Source organism: Protomyctophum parallelum (assembly GCF_964188405.1).
Source record: "Protomyctophum parallelum genome assembly, chromosome: 2".
Taxonomy (NCBI): domain Eukaryota; kingdom Metazoa; phylum Chordata; class Actinopteri; order Myctophiformes; family Myctophidae; genus Protomyctophum; species Protomyctophum parallelum.
This window is the reverse complement of record NC_139699.1, coordinates 15199379-15222288: the sequence shown is the minus strand read 5'-3', so window position 1 is coordinate 15222288 and position 22910 is coordinate 15199379. Positions and strand designations below refer to the sequence as shown.

At 44.0% G+C, this 22910-nt stretch overlaps 1 protein-coding gene across 1 annotated transcript in view; it reads right to left on the bottom strand.

Moving 5' to 3' along the window:
• The window catches only part of phlpp2 (PH domain and leucine rich repeat protein phosphatase 2), a 64647-nt gene that overhangs the window by 10548 nt on the left and 31189 nt on the right, over positions 1–22910 (bottom strand). The window contains exons 4-14 of the mRNA XM_083758418.1: positions 22390–22580; positions 21533–21658; positions 16822–16976; positions 13811–13957; positions 12140–12370; positions 8909–9111; positions 7192–7252; positions 4498–4593; positions 2410–2565; positions 777–977; positions 5–167 (exon numbers count right to left, since the gene is read on the bottom strand). Coding sequence (XP_083614544.1) covers positions 5–167; positions 777–977; positions 2410–2565; positions 4498–4593; positions 7192–7252; positions 8909–9111; positions 12140–12370; positions 13811–13957; positions 16822–16976; positions 21533–21658; positions 22390–22580 — 1730 coding nt within the window. The remainder of the gene's footprint in view (positions 1–4; positions 168–776; positions 978–2409; positions 2566–4497; positions 4594–7191; positions 7253–8908; positions 9112–12139; positions 12371–13810; positions 13958–16821; positions 16977–21532; positions 21659–22389; positions 22581–22910) is intronic.

Genomic DNA, 22910 nt, shown 5'->3' with positions numbered 1-22910 from the left:
TGACCTTGATCTCGGGCAGGTTGAGGATCTCGGGGAAGACAGTGATGTGGTTGGAGTGTGCTATGAGGGTGTGCAGTCTCTTACAGCTGGACACCGTGGAGGGGATGCTCTTCAGCTTGTTGCCACTTAGGTTTAACTCTTCCAGAAGCTCCAGTTTGCTTAGCTTACTGTGTAGAAAATAATAGAAAAAAGTACGTAAGTAAGTACTGTATTTCAGTGGTTCTCAAACGTGTCAGGCCACGACCCTCCAAAATAATCATATTTTAACTGGGGACCACCCTAACCCTTCAAACAGCAACTTTTTGCTTAGGAAGATTTGCCTAAACAAAAAGTTGTAAAATAATTGCTGAAGTCATTAAAAATATTTTGCCAGTCGGCCAACTTCACAGTGTCCTCAGTGATGTAAATAGGTTTTCAATGTAATAAGTCCCGGGATGCAGGGATGGTCTTTTAGATGAGTCCAGGGACATTTTATGAGTCCCACTTCAATGACGTCAGGAGTCATATTTTGCATTGCAAATTGCAGCATTTAACTACAATTTCATTTGATATGGTTATAATGTGGTTATATTCATGTAGAAAACAGAAGAAGAAATTATTATTATAAGTAAAGCTAGCAAAATAAACTAGAATAAAAAACAGTACAGTACAGTAGTGCATCCCGTGGATGCAGAGGTCATTGTTTTATTGCGTCCCTTAACTATAAACTGCGTTTTGGGATGCAAAATGAACCCTATTTTAATCTCTGGTCCTTGACATTAAAAGGTTTACGTCACCTAGCAGGAAAGGACAGCAGGTGGTTGTAGGCAACGTGCAGAACTCGTAGGTTCTGGTGTCCCACCAGCACAACACCACAGTTCTCGTTCAGCTTGTTCCCCGTCAGGTACAGTTCCTGGAGTGTGCTGAGGCTTTCCTCTGATTGGCTGCTGGGAGGGAGAGTCTCCAGGGCATTGGCTGATATGTTTAGGTATTTTAAACTAGGAGACGGGAGAGACAGAGACAAGCGTGCACGCATTCGCACGCACGCACGCACACACACACACACACACACACACACACACGCACGCACACACACGGTTTCACATCAACATATATATACGTAAATACACCTCCAGTCGTAAATTAGTTGTACAGTGGAATGTTGCTTGAGGTTTGTGCTGATGGCTCTGCTCATATGTTAATAAAAATTGTAGAAATTCCGATTGCTTTGTTCCGTAAATTAGGTCTCCCCGTCACTCCAGATTTTTTTTTTATCAAACTTTTATCAAAGATTTGTTTGAAAACAAAATTTCGGGGTGGGGATACCAATTTCATCCAGTCAGGAGAGATAATATAACACATAGGCCTACAGGACTCAGGATAAACAAGTGAAATTGAAAGTGGTGAGACAAAAACCCAGCAGACAGAATTGGAACACTATGACTTTGAAGCTGGTCAATTATCTTTGTGGGGTTCTCTCTACCGATTGTATGTACTTGCCTGGTAATCCACCTGGAAATGTATTTTCTGTTTACTGAAGAGAGACCTCTGTTACTGAACAAACACATGTGCTGTAATAGAGCTTTAACCTTTTTAACAAAAAAACATCATTCCCAATACTGTAGGAAACTCTAGGAATGTAGGGAACTCTTCCCAAAACTCCCACATGGCTCAAAGTGGTCAGTGTCAAACAGATATCAAAGTGCATTAGAGCACTTTAAGTAGTAATGGGTGGTCTGTGATTTACCGTACAGTTAAAAGGGAGGTATCTAAAGTCTCAGATTACTGTCTGGACTGAATCAATGGGACACACCCTGACCCTATTAGACAATAACCCCATATAATAGCCCCATATATAATAAGTTAATAACCCCATATAATATAGCCAAAATCATTATAGCTCCTTCTCAATGGGTTTTGTACTACATCAATGGACTGCATAAAGACATTGTACTGTATATATAGTGAACTGAATAAGACATCCTTACACCCACACACCTGTTGACAGATGCCATTCCTCTGGGTTATTCACATTGAAAAGAGACACGCATTATGTTATGCTTTAGCTATGACCTACGAGCTTGTAGGTCTGCTATTTTTGAAAAATCGAAGAACGACTGACATAGAAACATAGCTTTTTCAGATAACTGTCAGGATTTAGAAGCCATTTTTAGAATCCGATCTCAGGTCAAAATGGGTGTTAAATGACACTGAGGATTTTACATTCAGAGGAAGACAGATATGGAGACAGAGAGAGACTAACTTTAAGGCCTTGTAGAAGAGGCTGTCAGGGAGCTGACACAGAGAGAGAGAGACTAACTTTAAGGCCTTGTAGAAGAGGCTGTCAGGGAGCTGACAGAGAGAGAGAGACTAACTTTAAGGCCTTGTAGAAGAGGCTGTCAGGGAGCTGACAGAGAGAGAGAGACTAACTTTAAGGCCTTGTAGAAGAGGCTGTCAGGGAGCTGGGTGATGTTGTTGTGCTGGAGGTCCAGAGCTTCCAGAGGGACGTGGTCCATCAGGTCAGGGACGTTCTGCAGCTGATTGTTCCCCACCAGCAGCTTCCTGACGCTCAGGCTGTTCAGCAGTCTATAGATACCACACACACAATGACACCAAGACCAGGCTGTTCAGCAGTCTATAGATACCACACACACAATGACACCAAGACCAGGCTGTTCAGCAGTCTATAGATACCACACACACAATGACACCAAGACCAGGCTGTTCAGCAGTCTATAGATACCACACACACAATGACACCAAGACCAGGCTGTTCAGTGTTCAGCATCCATCAATCATACAGTGACCTATATTAGTCCTGTCATCCTCCATAGATATACATAATGTTCCCAAAGGCGTGACTGTGCCTCGCTACTGGAACAGTCCCAGAAACCTTGGGTTTCGGCCTGGGCTGGTCTACATGTTTAAAAAAACTCATCTTTTCACCATGATCATGTAAGATGACAACAACTGAATTTACAGTATGTTATATATACATATGCCCCGAGCTGAATTAAAACAGTTGCACTGTGTTTAGCACAGAATACAAAACTCTGATGCTGGCATTCAAAGCAACCAAAGGTATGGCTCCCCCATATCTTGCAAGTATGATTGAACCCTACAAACCCTCCCGCGCACTCAGATCAGCCAACGCAGGGAAACTGGAAGTACCCTCACTAAAAACGCCGGGACAACGCTCCACACGTCCCAAACTCTTCTCCCTTCTGGCTCCAAAACTGTGGAATGCACTTCCCATTGCAGTCAGAACTGCAGCATCACTCCCAATCTTCCGCCGTAGCCTGAAAACCCACCTGTTCAGACTCCATCATGGCCCATAGCACTTACCCTAACCCCTTAGATAGCATTATCTTATTATTCTGTTGGCTTAGATAGCATTTGACACAGACTTATAGCATGTTATGTAGACAGCACTATAATTGTATTGTATATAGTCATAGCACGCCATAGTACATATGTATAGCATAGTAGTAAATATGTATAGTTTATATGTATAGTGTATAGTTTCATTATATAGATATTCCACTGTTACTTTCTTAGCTTACGCATGTTTCATGATAAATGCTTTTATGTGATGTATTCCCATGCTTTTGTTCTTGCTTAAATGTAAGTCGCTCTGGATTAAGAGCGTCTGCTAAATGCCTAAATTGTAAATTGTAAATTGTAGAAAAGCCAATTTGCTCGTCCACATATGACGTAAATTCTCCTTTCATTGTCAATGGCATTTAATGTTTGTGTTGCCACAAAAATCTGATTTGTTCAGACACATATGACGTAAATTCTCCTCTCATTGTCAATGGCAAATGTGACACGAGTGAAGGACAAAAAGATGTATATAGGAGGGGCTAGCATCGACATCTGTGGGTGTCCGACATCAAATGCATGTTGCAGAAGTCGTTTGTGTGCTGAATCTCCCCCCCCCCCCCCTGATGTAGATGATATGTCAGCTCAGCTGTGTGTTTATGTTGGTGTAAAAATCAGTATCCCATTCAGTACCCCATGTTTTGTCTATTTGTTCATTACAGAGATAGAATATTACAAAGTGTATTTCACAGATCCTAGGCCAGCAGGGTAATTACAGAGCAATTAGTCTAATGAGCTTAGTCTAATGAGCGTACCAAGTGACCATTGCATGCCTCATACTTCTTCATAGCTACTAGCACAAAGTACTGTCTGTCTGTCTATTGGCTGTCCCAATTTTCACCAATTTCAATAACATTGTAAAATTGCTGTGTGTGTGTGTGTCTACAGACAAGCATTGATAGGCGTCCCTGGACCCCAATTTGAGAACTATTGCTTTAAGTAACAGTCACATATGACAACGTCTCTCTGTGGCCTCAACTATTATTATACATTAATAAACTTTGTAGACATTGCCAAAATGTTTGCTGTCGGCTGTGAAATGACCTTACAAGCCGTCATAATCTATAATTATGTGTATGTTTGACCCAATTACATGATTTTGAACTTGAGAAGTGGACTTAGATTTGAGTCACTGACCTGGAAGGTATTTCAGACAGGAGGTTGTGTGTGACGTCGAGCACCTCCACCTTCCTGCTGTCGCACACCCAGTCCGGAAGGTACTCCAATTGGTTCCTGTCACAACACACACACACACACACACACACACACGCACACGCACACGCACACGCACACGCACACATGCACGCACACGCATGCACGCACGCACGCACGCACACAAAGTAGGCAGGTTAGGCAGAAATGGGTGTGTGGGTTTGCTACTTTCAAATCAAATCAAATCAAATTTTATTTATAGAGCACATTTTCAAAGACCAGAAAGCCAACCAAAGTGCTGTACAGGAAACATGACACAAGTAACATAGTAAAACAAAATCAAAGCAACACAAAAAGTACACAGGTTAATTAGGTCAAACATTGAAAGCCAGGGAGAAGAAATGGGTTTTGAGTAAAGACTTAAAGGCCTCTAAGGAGGGAGCAGACTTAATATGAAGGGGCAGACAGTTCCAGAGTTTGGGGCCGGCCACCGAAAAGGCACAGTCACCTCTGGACCTGTAATTGGAATTGGGCACAGTCAGGAGCCGCTGGTCAGCTGACCTCAGGGCCCTGGATGGGGTGTAAGGGACCATGAGTGCCGATAAATACAGGGGGGCCAAACCGTTTAGGGATTTAAAAACAAATAATAGAATCTTAAAATCAATTCTAAATTTAACGGGAAGCCAGTGGAGGGAGGCAAGAACGGGAGTGATATGATCACGCCTCATCGTACCAGTGAGTAGGCGCGCGGCGGCATTTTGGACAAGCTGCAGACGTCTGAGGGTGGACTGGTCCATGCCTACATATAGCGCATTGCAATAATCGAGCCGCGATGAGATAAAGGCGTGGATAACTCTCTACTTTGCATCATGGCCGAAGGAATCGGGGGAAGATTTGGGATCGTATGCTATGAGCTACCGTTCAAGAGTTACAGTATGTCAAAATGTAAAGTGCCATGCGGTATAGCGCCACCATGAGGCAGACATATTTGGAATGGAGGTTCTTCCTTGGCCTACTGGCAGTGTGCGTGAAAAGTACATTTTGTGTACATTATTGTTTTATTACTGTAAGTTGGCGTGTAATAAGTGGGATAATGAATGGTGAGCAGGCCAATGAAATTGAAAACGAAGTTAACTTTTTGTTTTACTGCTCTAAATATGACGACTTAAGGGATATTTTGTTTAATAAGATGTCTTATATCTGTGGGGATTTCCTAGATTTAAATGACTATGTAAAAATGGAGATATGCTTTGCCAAAGGGACTTTTGTTGTGGCAGATTGTATTTGTCAAGCTTGGGAAAGTACTTTGTATAAATCTGAGTTGTAATATAATGAATTATGTAATGTAAACATGCTGTAAATGCGTGAATTACGTAATGTAAACATGCTGTAAATGCAATTGTGAAATGGTGTCTTATAAACCCATGAGGGTTGGGCACATTGTGTGCAGGACACGGAAATAAAGAAACAATCATCAATCATCATCATGTAGACAAATAAACCCCTTCCGGGTGATAAAAAAAACCCCTGTCAAGATTTATTTCTCAACAATAACCTGCTCACCATTCATTGTGCCTCGCATATTGAATTGTTGTTAGCACAGTCTTGTGGAACACGCCACACTAACATTTCACTGCTTGAAACGTTGCTTGTGTGAGTGAGTGAAATAAGCACCCTTGATTGATTCTTGACATAAGAACACATTAACCACACTGTGTTGTTTGCATCCCCTTTTAATACCCCTTTCAATATGCCAAGCATAGTATAAACCCAGTATGATTAACCCAGTATGATTATTCAAACTTTGAAGGGTATGGCCTGGTCAGCCTGCAATGACATGCATAAGATCTGGTCATTCCAGCTTAGTAAGATGTTAAAAGTAAAAATATTTAGGACGACCGTTGAGCCGATTCTACTCTATGGCTCCGAGACAAAGAAACAAGAGAAACGTTTGGATGGCACTTACACCCGCCTTCTAATGAGAGCGCAAAATCTGTCTTGGAAGGCCCAGGCCGTAGCGTAACGGTCTGGGCACCGGACTGGTGATCCAGTCGCGGTGTGCCGCGGGTTCGACTCCCGGACCCGACACGGCCTTTACCGCATGTCATCCCCCCATCTCTCTCCCGTTTCCTATCAGCCTACTTTCTATCCCTTAAAAAATCAATAAAGGCGTAAGCCGCAAAAAAATATCTTAAAAAAAAAAAAAAAAAAAAATCTGTCTTGGAAGAGCCACCCATTGACTAATCTAATATACGGCAACCTTCCCCGTGTTTCTTCACTAGTCCGATCCAGAAGAACACAGTTTGCCGGCCACTGCTACAGAGCTGACAATGAGGTTATATCTTCCCTTCTTCTCTGGAGTCCTGCCTCAAAGCAGACCAGAGGTAGAAAACTGTCGTTCCCTGATGTCATCGCTATAGGGACACATGATGTCATCGCTATAGGGACACATGATGTCATCGCTATAGGGACACATGATGTCATCGCTATAGGGACACATGATGTCATCGCTATGGGGACACAGGCATCAGTAAAGCAGGAACTGGGGATGGCAATGAAGGACCGGGAAGTCTGGCATGGCATTGTAAAATCCACGATCTCGACCGCGGTCGAAAAATGATGATGATGATGATTAAGAACATGTTTTTAGAACACAGTAAAAACAATGACAGCACTCACCGTGATAGGTCCATGTGTGTCAGCTGGTTGGGGACTGGGTACACATTGATTGTAGTCAGGCCTGTGGGTAGATAACAGTACAGATCTGAACGTCTTGGACGAGGGCTGCAGTTGATTCAGAATGCTGCCGCTCAAGAACGTACTTATATCAAGAGAGTGGAGCATAATATCACTCCAGCAGCTCTTAGATATGGACACCGGCTCCATGTATGTCAAATAATTGGTGTATTGGGTTTATAAAGCATGAAATGGTTTAGGGCCTAAATACGTATCATGAACCATCCGGGCCTCTCAGGTCATCTTGGTCAGGTCTGCTTTAAGTCCCTAGAATCAGAACTAAACTGGGACAGGTCTGCTTTAAGTCCCTAGAATCAGAACTAAACTGGGACAGGTCTGCTTTAAGTCCCTAGAATCAGAACTAAACTGGGCCAGGTCTGCTTTAAGTCCCTAGAATCAGAACTAAACTGGGTCAGGTCTGCTTTAAGTCCCTAGAATCAGAACTAAACTTGGACAGGTCTGCTTTAAGTCCCTAGAATCAGAACTAAACTGGGTCAGGTCTGCTTTAAGTCCCTAGAATCAGAACTAAACTGGGACAGGTCTGCTTTAAGTCCCTAGAATCAGAACTAAACTGGGTCAGGTCTGCTTTAAGTCCCTAGAATCAGAACTAAACTGGGTCAGGTCTGCTTTAAGTCCCTAGCATCAGAACTAAACTTGGACAGGTCTGCTTTAAGTCCCTAGAATCAGAACTAAACTGGGACAGGTCTGCTTTAAGTCCCTAGAATCAGAACTAAACTGGGACAGGTCTGCTTTAAGTCCCTAGAATCAGAACTAAACTGGGACAGGTCTGCTTTAAGTCCCTAGAATCAGAACTAAACTGGGACAGGTCTGCTTTAAGTCCCTAGAATCAGAACTAAACTGGGACAGGTCTGCTTTAAGTCCCTAGAATCAGAACTAAACTGGGACAGGTCTGCTTTAAGTCCCTAGAATCAGAACTAAACGTGGAGAAGCAGTGTTCACAGACTATGCAACAAACTCTCAGCAGTCCCAGTTTGCTACAACAACTCTCAGTTATTTTAAATCACAGCTATACAGGTATATCTTTCTGTTTGCTGCTACAGTACCTTATATTGAGATTTATTTACTTTTACTCCTTGTTTACTCCTTTAATTGTATTCAAAAGTGCTTTTATATTGTGTTTTTTGCTATTGTGTACTGAATTGGTGTTTTCTATTAAAGGGATAGGTGTTTAAACCTTTTAATGTATTTAAATTGTTTACTGAATTGATATGTCCTGCTAGGGTGTGGTTACACGGAACTGGAATGTTACCTATGCTGGCAAATTCTGATGATGCTTTTCAAGTGGAACAGAGCAGTTTGTTGCAATTTGCGGATTTCTGCAAAAAAAAAAAAAAAAAAAAAAACCTCTCTGTTCCCATTGAAAAGCATTGGCGGAATCCGCCCTCATCGGTAGAATTAAACTTCGGTGTGGCTGCACCCTTATGTTTTTTTTCTCCTTAATGTTTTATATAAAGCACATTAAATAACCCAAGTGCTGAAATATACTATACAAATAAACTTGCCTTATTACAGATCTTTAGCCAAGCATCTGAGCCACTCATACGAGCCTTATTATGCAACTGTAGACTAGCAAAAGGGCCTGAAGCCACAAGGGGCGCAGAAGGTACAATACAAACAAGCTAAAATTAATTTCCCTTACGGTTGCTGCTGGCATTAAGCATGCGCAGGGTGAACCCACTGAGAGTCAGCGTCCCCAGTTGGTTGCGTTGGCAGTGCAGGCTCTCCAGGCTGCAGACGGGGCTGAGATCCAGGCAGGACAGGCTGTTGTCCCTCACGTCTAGCTGGGTCACCTGGGTCACCGTCACCAGGGTCTCGCTTCTCACCCAGCGCAGCCCGTTGAGTCTGCATTAGCGGAGCAGCGGAGAGGAAAGGACAGGCAGGAATATTCATATTCATATTTTGTTTGTACGATTCTGCGACTCGGAGAGACCGCTGGACTTTTCAGAAGGGGTGCTTGGATCAGCAGGGTCTCACAGAGGGAAAGCGTTAGATTTTAGCCTTTATTTAACCAGTAAAAGCCACATTGAGACTAAAGTCTGAACTGTGTGAACTGGCCAAGAGAAGAGGCAAAACATATGACACAGATACACAAGTTTAATTCATGCCACGTTGCCTGAGCATTTGCTTCAGGTCGTCCTGGAACCAAATATTTTGAGATATGGTGGTCAAATGCATATCATTTTGGGGTCCACCATGCCATGATGAAAATGTTTGTGAACCACCGATATACATTAGCAACCCAAAGTATGCTCATCCTCTCCAAGCTGATGTGCGTTTATGTAAGGTTCACTGATTCACAGGCAGATGAGATCCAGCTTCTTCCCGTCTTCCTCCCACTCCCTCTAAACAGAACAGAACAGAACTGCTGCTTTTTATGAGGCAGCCATTTAATCCAACACAACACCACTGAGCTGGACTATAAATCCAGCCCGGCGGCAACAAGACAATGAAGCTCTGAGTCTCTCAGGGTTCTGGGATGGTACGGACAGAGAGAATGAATAATGGTTTAAACCGCTGACAATGTCCGTTTTAAAACCCATTACAGGGGGAACCACTTTTTGTAACCCTACCCTTCAGGACGGGAACCCATTTTGGTACAGTATATGTACAGTACAATATAGCAACATATAATAAATATTTGAAGATTTTCAGGAAACTTAAGGTCAGGATTTAGAAGGCGTTTTTAGAATCGGCCTCAGTCCTAAATGGGAATCCCCTTTTCTGTCCAAATAAATCAGTTAGAATTAGAGTAGGCCTATTTGTCTTTTTTCTCCCCGATACATTTAGAGTAGTAATTTAGAGTACCTCTTTTTCTCCCCAATTTACTCATTACGCCAAATACTTCTTCCTCCCCACACACATTTCTGTGTTGTCACTGCTGTTGAAACCTACCAATGAGGAGCCCAGGACCAGGAGGGCGTAGAGCCTTCGTCCTACTCCTCCCGGTATTTGTCTTTTTTAAGTGATATTTTCTTGTCTTAACCCATTTCGACCCAGGTGGCGCGCTATGGGCTTGTAGATCTGCTATTTTTCAATAGCTAATGCATACCATAATGCTAACACCAAAAGGGGTTCCCGCCCAAAATGGATTAAATAGCTCTAAATTCTGACAGTAATCAGAGAGTGTTTGTCCAGTAACAGTGTTCTTCCCATCTGTCCAGTTCTTTCGTTACTAAACGGTTTAATAAACAGAAAATGCATTTTCAGGTCGGGACAAAACTATTTTATCCAATCAGGAGAGATAAATCATACATGATACAAGAGACATTGGAAGTTATGAGTGATGAGTCACACAACTAGGAGCAGATCAAACGTGGAAGTGGAACACTTTCAGCAACGCACCTGAAAATGTACAGTTATAACTGCTGCTTATCAGGCAATAAGGAGGGCATGTGAAAACTGTCTCTCCCATTTGCCATTCCAGCAAGTTATACTAATTATTTAGCAGGAAGAATTCTGGCACTGTAGTGAAAACGTGGGCTGTGCATGTCGGCTCAGTGGAACGACTGAATAAATTGTTACACTAAATGAAAGAGCCTTAATTAGTATCATTGGTAACAGAAGTGGCCCAATTTCTTGCCAAATATGGTTGCAATAAAGCCTTTTGTGTTCGTTGTTGTATGGAGCGGCGTTGCGCCTCTGACTTGGTGCCCCATACAACAACGAACACAAGGAGGATGGATTGGATTCGAACCTCAGTCTCCACGGTGGAGGGCATAGGAACTTTACCCCTGAACCCCAGTCTCCATGGTGGAGGGCAGGGACTTTACCTCTGAACCCCAGTCTCCACGGTGGAGGGCATAGGAACTTTACCCCTGAACCCCAGTCTCCACGGTGGAGGGCAGGACCTTTACCCCTGAACCCCAGTCTCCACGGTGGAGGGCATAGGAACTTTACCCCTGAACCCCAGTCTCCACGGTGGAGGGCAGGGACTTTACCTCTGAACACCAGTCTCCACGGTGGAGGGCAGGACCTTTACCCCTGAACCCCAGTCTCCACGGTGGAGGGCAGGATCTTTACCCCTGAACCCCAGTCTCCACGGTGGAGGGCAGGATCTTTACCCCTGAACCCCAGTCTCCACGGTGGAGGGCAGGATCTTTACCCCTGAACCCCAGTCTCCACGGTGGAGGGCAGGAACTTTACCCCTGAACCCCAGTCTCCACGGTGGAGGGCAGGAACTTTACCCCTGAACCCCAGTCTCCACGGTGGAGGGCAGGATCTGATTGGAGAATATTATATTCTCTGTTCATATACAATTCCCTTTATTTTTCATTTTAACATCACAATGTTCCTAAACTCCATAATGCTTGCTTTGAAGAGGCACAGCTGTGTGCATCGTGTACCAATCCTCACGTAATGCACACTCCCTTGCCTTCTCCATGGTCACGACACTGCTATATCTTGCTACATTCATCAATGGGCCAGTCAACGCTATACAGACTTTTTTTCTACAGTGCTTTTAATTTCTCATCTTGTGCTTAAATAATCCTCGATCAGATCTTTACCCCAGCTGCACCACATGGACGGCCCATAAACCTTTATGTTTGTCTCCCCTGGGCTCTGTCTCTTCATGTGCTCCATTCACTGTGTGATTTACTAGCATGGGGAGGGCTCTCTCATTTCATCACTATTGTGGATTGATACTACATTATGCATGCACTGACAGACAGACAGACAGACAGACAGACAGACAGAGCACCAGAGAGAGCAAGCAGAGAGACATAGAGAGCTCTAGGGGTACAACAGTTAAACTAATGATTTAATCAATTATGAAAACAAAAACAAAACAATTTAATAAATAGTCAATTAATATCGCTATTTTTGGTATGTCATTATAGGTGAAAAGGTGTGTGTGTTTTCTATGTTTTACCGTAGGTCGACGTTCTTCAGGTGGCTCATTCGAGCCAAGGTGCCCAGATCCAGACTCTCCACTCTGTTGCCAGCCAGGGCCAGCTTGTCCACCCCACTCAGGCCCTCCAGCACGGAGGGGATGTGGGGGAAGTTATTGAAGGAAAGCCCCAGGCTGGTGAGCTGAGACAGGCCTCCCAGCTCCTCGGGCAGGGAGCTCAAGTGATTTCCATCCAGAGCGAGGGTCTGTAGGCTTAAAAGAGTAAGACACAGACAGAAAAGGCTAGCCAAACTATGTATATTCATTTGTTTATTTCATTCAGGCCACTGCTGCTCAGAATTCCATGAAAGATTCAGGTATCTGCTTGTGGATAATGTGAGATTGGATTCATTTATTGCATATTAGACCGCTGACTGTTTCTCAACGGTGGGTGGGGACCATTACGGGTCTGTAACTCGGTTAGTTAAATAAACACTGGGGATTTTACAGTATAGATTAGGGCAGTGGTTCCCAAAGTGGGGTCCAGGGACCCCTAGGGGTCCTTGAGAGAGTTCCAGGGGGTCCAAACAAAGCTAAAGGATAATTAGCAACCAAATGGACCCTTCTTATCCTTTTAAGGGATAGAAAGTAGGCTGACAGGAAACGGGAGAGAGATGGGGGGATGACATGCGGTAAAGGCCGTGTCGGGTCCGGGAGTCGAACCCGCGGCACACCGCGACTGGATCACCAGTCCGGTGCCCAGACCGTTACGCTACGGCCTGGGCCAATTTGGGGGTCGTTGACAAGAAATAGATTGAGAATCACTGGATTAGGGTCCCAAAAACAAACCCATCAAATGGGGGTCTGTTGGTCTACTGCATATCAAACTGGGGAAATTCAAAAGGTTGACAATCATTAAACTACTGTAACCTCAATCTGCACTGTAAAATAACTCAGTGGTCCATTTGTACACTCTTTGAGTTACAGACCCACGTGGGTCTATTTAGACACCCAGTGTTCCCAGACCTAATGTTGAGAACCAGTGAGCTAGCCAACCTTTTATTTCTATTTTTATTTGCTGCTCAGAATTCAATAAAAAGGTTCAAATATCTGCATATGGATGTGAAAGTACATTAATTTATTGCATATTCCACTATGCATGTGCAAGTGTAGTGGCGGCATTAAAAGTGGCCTAGATTAGATGCTTAGATTGGTTACATAATGAAACAGCTGAAATTCACACATTTCACTGACTCCATTGAATATGCAGACTACATTAATATAAGTTATGAATGCAATGATTTCTGAATGGGATTTATTTTTACCTATCTGAACATTTACTTTATTAGAGAGACAGTGAGACACCTGTTGTTGAGCAAACAATTTATAATAATGATTACTATCAGCTTTAAAACTACATTTGGAGGAAAACAAATTGCTTATTATTCTATTTACAGTCTCACTCTCACTGTATTTTCACCTACTTGTGTCACGCATAATCTCTCACCACCTGATTTGTGCAATGTCCATAAAGGTAAATCAACAACTAAAAGTCATAACATAAAGTAGAATAGGGGTAATTAAAAAAGGCTTCGGCAGTAAGGATATGCCCAGTGAAAAGAAACTAATCTTAATGAACAGCTTTAAAAATGTGGATGGACATACACAGTGGACCTAATATTTTGAGTGAGTGTGCATGTCGGTGTGCTGCACCTTTGCAGGTTGCCTATCTGCACGGGGACTGTGTGGAGACCGTTGCAGGAGAGGTTGAGTTCCATCAAGGTCCGAATCTCACACACTGACTCGGGGAACACACCCAGACGGTTATGTGACAGGTTGAGGCTCTTCAGCTGGGAGAACCTGACATGAAAAGGGGAAATGGTGTATTTATATTTATATAGCACCTCCATCCAAGGCGCTTTACATAGAGTGCGCATTACATTCGCCCATTCATACATGCTGACCAACGGAAGTGACAGTCATATCTGACAGAACAAATGATCCATCTCTTTGCTATTATGCTTGCATATTGTAATACCCTGTTTTTTGTATTTTGTGTTTGTTTGTTTTGTTTTGTGTTTAGTTTTTCTCCTTTATTGTATATTGTATTGTATTGATTGTAGTCAGGACCCTCTCGAAAACGAGATACTGTATCTCAATGGGGTATTCCTAAATAAAGAATTTCAAACATGCAAGGCACCAACCAGCACATCAGGAGCAATTAGGGGTTCAGTGTCTTGCTCAAGGACACTTCGACACTAACTCTGGGGGAGGATGGGTTCGAACTGGGAACCTTGCGGTTACCATTCGGCAACTCTACCCCCTGACCCACCGTCGCCCCAAAGAAAGAAAGAAAGAAGCCATTGTTGCTGGCAGCACATGACAACAACATGGGCTGTCCCTTCCCTTCCCCACCATGCATCACTTCATTCATCACAACCCAGTCAGACGGAAGGCTTTCACAGATGTGTGAACATGCTGTAAGCATGTTATACTGTATGCTGTATGTCAGATGTCTGTGAACGGACAATATTTGCAGCTGACGCCTGAGAATAAACACTGTATGATCAACAAACTATTTCAAAATAGGTTCACTTGATCCAACCCTACCATTTTTAGGCTGTGTCAGCATGAAAATACTTTTAGAGATCCCTGTAAGTTATGAGATATCTTTGTTTCATCTGTTGCCCCGGGACTTTCTCTAGAGTAGCTGGTAGCTCTTTCTTTTTCAGTTGCTTCTGAAACTCAAATGTTTGTCACTATTACGTCAGTGACACAGTGGTTCATCTTGCGAGAAATCAATCAATGAATCTGATTTCTACATTTGCTGCCGCAGCCTTTGTTGTACACCGTAGTACATTCCTTATATAGTATAGTCCTCAGGAAAACTTGCTTTCCACAAAGAAATCTCTGCCTCAAAATAGTGATATTATACTCGCACTGCAAAGCCATTGGTGTCTTACTGTCTTTGTTTCCCCTTTCCCTCGAATCAGGAGAAGCTCTCTCACAGCATCGCAACGGAAAGTCCAACAATGTGCAGAGCCAGTAAATACCAGTGACTACTGGTTATTTGTCCTGGGAATGAATGCCAATTGATATTAGTGGGTGTACTGTCCAGTGGCAGGGGGCTTGAGTATTGGACTACAGGCCTGGTGCTAGTTTGGTAGGATGTGTGGTGGAAGAAATACTTAAGACAAGTAATAGGCCTGTACTTGAGAGTAAAAGTACAAAAATATATTTACAGAACCAAAGTAAAAGTGACAAATGAGCGTTGCACCTGTCACAGACATGATGTCACAGACATGATGATGTCAAAGACGTGATGATGTCACAGACATGATGTCACAGACATGCACAGAGCACGTTCAGTCAGGAAACTCAGAGCCGTTGCTGCCGGCCGTTCATTGGGTCGCCTCAGCATCACGTTCTCATTCACATAATTGACTTCATCCAATCACACTCATTCCATCTTCATTCCGCCTATTTAAAGTGGACGTTTGCACTGCTCATCCTGCTTGTTTGCAGGAGGGTGGAGGCTCTCTTAAGCATCTGCCTCTTGTACAGTTCTATGAGTTGGGCTTGGGTTCTCACAGAAATCTTACTGGCCACTTTGACGAGGCTGCTGAGCCTGTTCTTGTTTGCCAGGGTCAGATTACCGTACCAGGCAACAATACAAAACATGAGAACAGATTCAATAAAACTTCTATAGAAAAGAGTCATCATTACAGACGAGTCATTAAAAGAGCTGCTGGACTTTTTTAGATATAGAGGCAACATGAGAGTCAAAGGAGAGTTTGTTGTCAAGACACCCAAGTATTTACCTGGGTAGGTTGAGGAGGCCGCCGGGCCCCTGTAGGTGTTTACCTGGGTAGGTTGAGGAGGCCGCCAGGCCCCTGTAGGTGTTTACCTGGGTAGGTTGAGGAGGCCGCCAGGCCCCTGTAGGTGTTTACCTGGGTAGGTTGAGGAGGCCGCCGGGCCCCTGTAGGTGTTTACCTGGGTAGGTTGAGGAGGCCGCCGGGCCCCTGTAGGTGTTTACCTGGGTAGGTTGAGGAGGCCGCCGGGCCCCTGTAGGTGTTTACCTGGGTAGGTTGAGGAGGCCGCCAGGCCCCTGTAGGTGTTTACCTGGGTAGGTTGAGGAGGCCGCCGGGCCCCTGTAGGTGTTTACCTGGGTAGGTTGAGGAGGCCGCCGGGCCCCTGTAGGTGTTTACCTGGGTAGGTTGAGGAGGCCGCCGGGCCCCTGTAGGTGTTTACCTGGGTAGGTTGAGGAGGCCGCCGGGCCCCTGTAGGTGTTTACCTGGGTAGGTTGAGGAGGCCGCCAGGCCCCTGTAGGTGTTTACCTGGGCAGGTTGAGGAGGCCGCCGGGCCCCTGTAGGTGTTTACCTGGGTAGGTTGAGGAGGCCGCCAGGCCCCTGTAGGTGTTTACCTGGGCAGGTTGAGGAGGCCGCCGGGCCCCTGTAGGTGTTTACCTGGGCAGGTTGAGGAGGCCGCCAGGCCCCTGTAGGCGTTTACCTGGGTAGGTTGAGGAGGCCGCCAGGCCCCTGTAGGTGTTTACCTGGGTAGGTTGAGGAGGCCGCCGGGCCCCTGTAGGTGTTTACCTGGGTAGGTTGAGGAGGCCGCCAGGCCCCTGTAGGTGTTTACCTGGGTAGGTTGAGGAGGCCGCCAGGCCCCTGTAGGTGTTTACCTGGGTAGGTTGAGGAGGCCGCCGGGCCCCTGTAGGTGTTTACCTGGGTAGGTTGAGGAGGCCTCCAGGCCCCTGTAGACTCATGAAGTTGTGTCTCAGGTTGAGGTGAGTGACATCCTGGCTGTAGAACAGATACTCTGGCACTGCTTCCAGACTGTAGCAGGACAGATCCACCAGGCTGACTGTTTGAGACACCACCTTCACACACACGCACACGCACACGCACACACACACACACACACACACACACACACACACACACACACACACACACACACACACACACACACACACACACACACACACACACACACACACACACACACACACACTTACTTATTACTTTGAGGCACTCATTAGACTAATTGCTCTGAAATTAACAGTTCAGTACACTACGTATGGACGCTACCTGAAACTGCTTATTACGTTCTCTTTTGATTGATTGATTGAAATATTTATTAACAGTTTGCAGAATTACAGTACATTTCAAGCACAAACTCAATACAAAGACTGTTAACTGTGAGTGGACGACCCAATAAAGCATTACACTTGTTTACAACAGGGTCCACATTGTTCAATTCATCAAAACATTTAGAGACGTACAAATAGACACTTCTATGTAGTTAAAGAACAGAACAGGAATTCATCTTGTGTCTTGTATGTCTCTGTCACCTGTGATGTAAACCTGTGATGTGACAAATACATCTGATACATCTTCTGAAGTGGTGAATGGTCCAGTACTTACAACACTACAGTACTGGCTGATTGCACACCCAGGTGAATGGTCCAGTACTTACAACACTACAGTACTGGCTGATTGCACACCCAGGTGAATGGTCCAGTACTTGGTGAAAGGTCCAGTACCAACACTACAGTACTAGCTGGTTGCACACCCAGTAGTCTTGTGACTTTACAGTGCATTCCACATCCTATCCGAAAGGCACATCTTATCTACATGTGCAGAATGTAGCTAAACCGCCTCGCTTTCATCCTCCTCAAAACAACACACTACTCCACAGCCGGCCTGTTGCATTTCACGTGAGGGTGTTGCCTGGGAAAAATAATTGATCTCTACAAGCAATTTTTGGCTTTTATTTCTGTTCTTTTTGGCAAGCAAAACACAGCACTACAGCTACAGAGCATTAATTACATTAGGCGTATTGATAATATATATAATAACATGTAAGGATGGATCACTCTCTGAGCAACACTCCCTCACATGAGGCGCTTACTCAGCTGTGCATGAGATCATATTCATGTCCTGGAAAAGACACAGACCTCAGAGAACGACTCATCAGTGGTGGAAGAAGTACAGTTTGTAGGTTACTGCATTTTTCTAAATGTGTCAAAAACATGTACTCATATCTACAAGCTCAGCACAAGTGCCAAAGTATAAAATAGGACTTAATTGGTTATATGTATGTTTTGTAATAATAATCTAAATCTACTAAGTAACAAAAATATATTACCGGTAGTTGAGTATAAAGTTGCGGTTAAAGCATGCTCGTTTAAATTAGAGACATGGTCAAAGCATTTCCGGGGCTACTTGATTGAATGTACTTATAGTTACATTTCCACCGCTGCGACTCATCAGCTAGCAGCTGAAGAACAAGGCTGTAGATCACAGTGGACAATGAAAGAGAGATAAAAAGGCAATTGAAACAAGATAGGGCCTATAAGATAGTTCTGCTGCTTCAATTCCAGGTATTGACTTTCAGTGTGTGTGTGTGTGTGTGTGTGTGTGTGTGTGTGTGTGTGTGTGTGTGTGTCTGTGTGTTCGTTCGTGTGCTCGTGTGCGTGCGTGCGAGACAGACAGAGGCTTCGTACACACATAAAGAACAACTGTGCTGTGCTCTGCCTGTGTTTCATGATTGCCCCCCCCCCTCCCCCATCACACACGGACAGCACAGAGCATGTTCGTCTGATATGTGTGTACGAAGCCTGCCAGCCAGCCAGCCAGACAGACAGACAGACAGACAGACAGACAGACAGACAGACAGACAGACAGACAGACAGACAGACAGACAGACAGACAGACAGACAGACAGACAGACAGACAGACAGACAGACAGACAGACAGACAGACAGACAGACAGACAGACAGACAGACAGACAGACAGACAGACAGACAGACAGACAGACAGACAGACAGACAGACAGACAGACCATGAGGGACTCAGAGCGTTCATATTTTCTGCTCAGTGTAGCGTGAAACCCTGTCCCAAATCCCCACAAGCCTTCTTCTTCTCTCATTATTAGCAGTCTCCATAGAACCCTCTGATGTATGAGTATACTGTATGTGCTGGCCTGTATATTTCAAACACTTTTAGCTTGTAGAACGGCTATTTTTGTAGAGCAGCTATTTTTGAATAGCTTACGGTGTAAATTGGGCTTTACACTGTATGTTTTGGACTGCCGTAACCCGTGACTGAACATGAATAGCCTATGGAATATAATTTCTGCATATATTTGCCATATATTGGCATATATGTTCATAATAAAAAAACAACCATCAACGTTTTCATGTCACGCATAAATATTAAAAAGCACTTCGATAAAACTCCCGAAAAATGAACATTTTGGTTAGGTGGTTTCTTCCAGAGAATTTAATTTACTTTACTTTTTAATCTTTTTTTAAGATTGACTGCTGAGGAAGGATAGACAGAGTTAGGTGGTTTCTTCCAGACAGCAAATATATGCTTTATCTAGTTTCATTTACTTTACTTTTTAAAACATATTTTCATGAACTTAAATGAGCAGATGACCAATTCTGCATGTGGCTTTCATGAGGCCGTAATTACAAAAGATTGTGGAATACTTGTGAGAGACTATGCATGCTCTAATCCATGGATCCATGCTAATACATGACTGTTGTTATGGTATGTTGGATTTTATTCACTTTGTATAAATGCTTTATGAATTAAATTGACTCAGTTTAACTGCTCTAATCCAGTGAAGCATGCCACTGTGGCCGAGACAGATCCTGGACTTACTGTAGCATGAATCTAAAACTAATTGGATATTCCTTTTTAGTTCTGTTGTCCCTTCTCTTTCCTGGATCACTGTGTGTGCTCGGCTCTCTGTCAACAGGGGCTCTCTCTGTGAGGTTGATCACTGTGTGTGCTTGGTAGTGTTGTTTTTGGCAGGCATTTTTTAGATTTAGTCAGTCTTAGTCTTTTGGACGAAATTCTTATTAGTTTTAGTCACTCTTAGTCATTTGGAAAAATGCTTAATTAGTCTTAGTCAGTCTTAGTCATTTCTATCCTTGATAGTTTTAGTCGACGGAAACTCCTAAGGGTTTTAGTCAGTTTTAGTCATTTTAGAGCTACGGTATTTAGCTCGTCAGCGTCAGTCTTGTCGAATTATTTTAGTGCCGTTCGTTTTAGTCTGTCTTAGTCCTGGAAAAAGGGGCGTTGACGTCGTCATTTACGTTATCGTCAGTCCTAACGAAAACAACACTGGTGCTTGGCTCTCTGTCAATATCCCTGAGGTTGACCAGGGTGGAGCCGGGACACAATTAATTAATTAGGACATAATGCTTCTCAATGTCGGTTCCGGGGACCACCAAGGATCCAAATGGCCCCTCACAGGTCAACTCAGTTATTGTATTGGGGTTCCAGTACAGTGACGTTCAATGATGGTCAGCCTTCTGAATTTCAGGCGCTCTTTTGGATTCTGCCCTCCCTCCACAAGAAGAGTCCTGTAAATAGCTAAATTGCCGCGGACTGGACCGCCACCAAGGCGTCAGACCATGGCGCAAAGTCCTGTCGTTAAACTAGTGCCCTGCAAGTGCACAAATAGAACCAAATGGCCTGGTTCCATTTGGTTCCATTTGTATACTCTCTCAGAGTTACAGACCCGTATGTGTTCATTTGGACCGATGATGGCCCCCGGACCGGACATTGAGAATAGTGAATTAGGACAGCAGAGCTTTGCAGAGTCTTTGACAGGACCAGACATGGTGTTCTGAAAGACACTCAACATTCAATCCAAATGCTGAATGATCTGGGGTCATTGTTGAGCCTACTGTCATGTGCAGTTACAGTAGAAGTCAACCATAAATTAACGACTACATGACTTGAAAAGTAAAGTCTAAAGCCTGAGTTATACTGGCCCTCATTTATCAATGGAACAACAACTCCATGGAGTAACACACAACTACGCAGCACCCACTGCAGTGCACGCATATCATGTGTGTGGGAATGGGAATGGTACATGCTATTTGCATACACAGGGCCTTGACACGATACCTGACACAGACACGTCCAATAAGAAAATATATAACACCAATAAAACAAAAATACGACCATATTCGTAACAGTGCAAGTCCAGTCCGCTTGTCTATTTTCTTAATAGAAGACGTATAAAATACAGCTTAAATGGTTCATGACGTCATGTTTTGTAATAGTAATATATATTTAAAAGTACCGGTAATTTGTAATTAAAGGTGTCAATTGTAGTGGAGTAAAAAGTATAATATTTGCCTCTGAGATGTCGTAAACTCGTAAAGTATAAAGTATTGAACCATGGACAAACATACAACTCACGTAAAGTAAAAGTACCTCCAGTACTTGAGTACTTAGTCACTTTCCACCACTGCATAAGCAAGCAGTTCAATCAATGCCAGAAGAGACACGCACGCATGCACGCACACACGCACACACACACACACACACACACACACACACACACGCACACACACACACACACACACACACGCACACACACACACACACATGCACTTTGTTGCTTACTTTTGCTGCTTGCCTATGCCATCGCTGGTAGTCGGCTAGTGTGTCAAAGTTGACAAAGTAGGTCTGGGCCTGAGGTCCCGCTGAGCTGAACATCAGACAATGCTGTCTTCTCTTCACCTCTTCTACCTTCACAAAACAAAATAAAACATTGGGACATTGATGGCTACATCCAATGTTATTTAATATTTACACATTGTCAAGTCCTACCTGTTGGTCCCGCCTCTTTTCACGCCCCCAAAACTAGTTTTTCAGTTGCTGTTATATTTAATCATGTATTTAATTCTTATTCTAAACTTGGCCTCAGTAAAAAAGGAACATCTCAGGTGCAGTATAGTTACTGGGCAGAAGGTATTTTCCCCCCAAACAATCTACACGCTCACCCCTATTTGAGTGCTTATACTGCATGATACACAGTGTGCACAGTGCATGTTCTGCAGGGCTGTCTCTGCAGCTGACAGTGAATATTGTACACAGCGGTCCATCCCAGCTGTGTTGTCGTATCCGCACCATGCTGGGTGCCTGTGGTCGTTCCTAAGAGGGAAGGACCTGCAGGGCTGTTTGTAAAGACATCGTCCCACTCAAGGGCACGACCAGACCCATATGTATCAGTCTGGCCGATATAGTGGCCATTATTTGCTATTCAAAAATATAAAAGCTCACAACACATTGCGATGCGTTGTGTAGGTTGTAAATCTGTCATTATAGAAAAGGTTTGACAAAATGATATACCGCAAGTACATTTTATATTTTGATGCCAATGGTTTTTTACTAAAGTCACATAGAGTTTTTATAATGTCATATAGCACCTTTGACTTGAAAAACATCTGACCACTTCTCCCACCCACCGCCTCTCTCACCTTCCCCCCCACCAGGGGCAGGATGTGCATCTTCCCTGTCAGGCTGTCCTTGACGGAGGCCACGATGAGACACGTCCCACAGAGGATGACCTGCCGCTCGGCCCACTTGTGCAGCTGCGTCTTGCCCTTCCTGGCGTTGAACACGCCGACCAGCAGCGTCCGCTCCTGCTGGTCCGCGTTCACCGGACGCTCTGGGGAGACGAAGGGCCCGTCCACACCGACACACCGACACACCGACACACCGACACACACACACACACACACACACACACACACGCGCGCACACACACACACACAGGTCAAAGATTTAGTCAAGGCAAGTCATCTTTGTTCATGTAGCAGATTGAAAAACAACAGACGTTGACCCAAAGTGCATTTCAATCGAGAAAGACACAAACAACAACATACTGTACTGTATGTACTGTATGCCACAGTCCAGAGTCCACAAAAGCAACAGTACAGCATAAAAAGTACATTAAGTTAAAATAAATTAAATGAACAGTATCAAAAACTACTTTTTT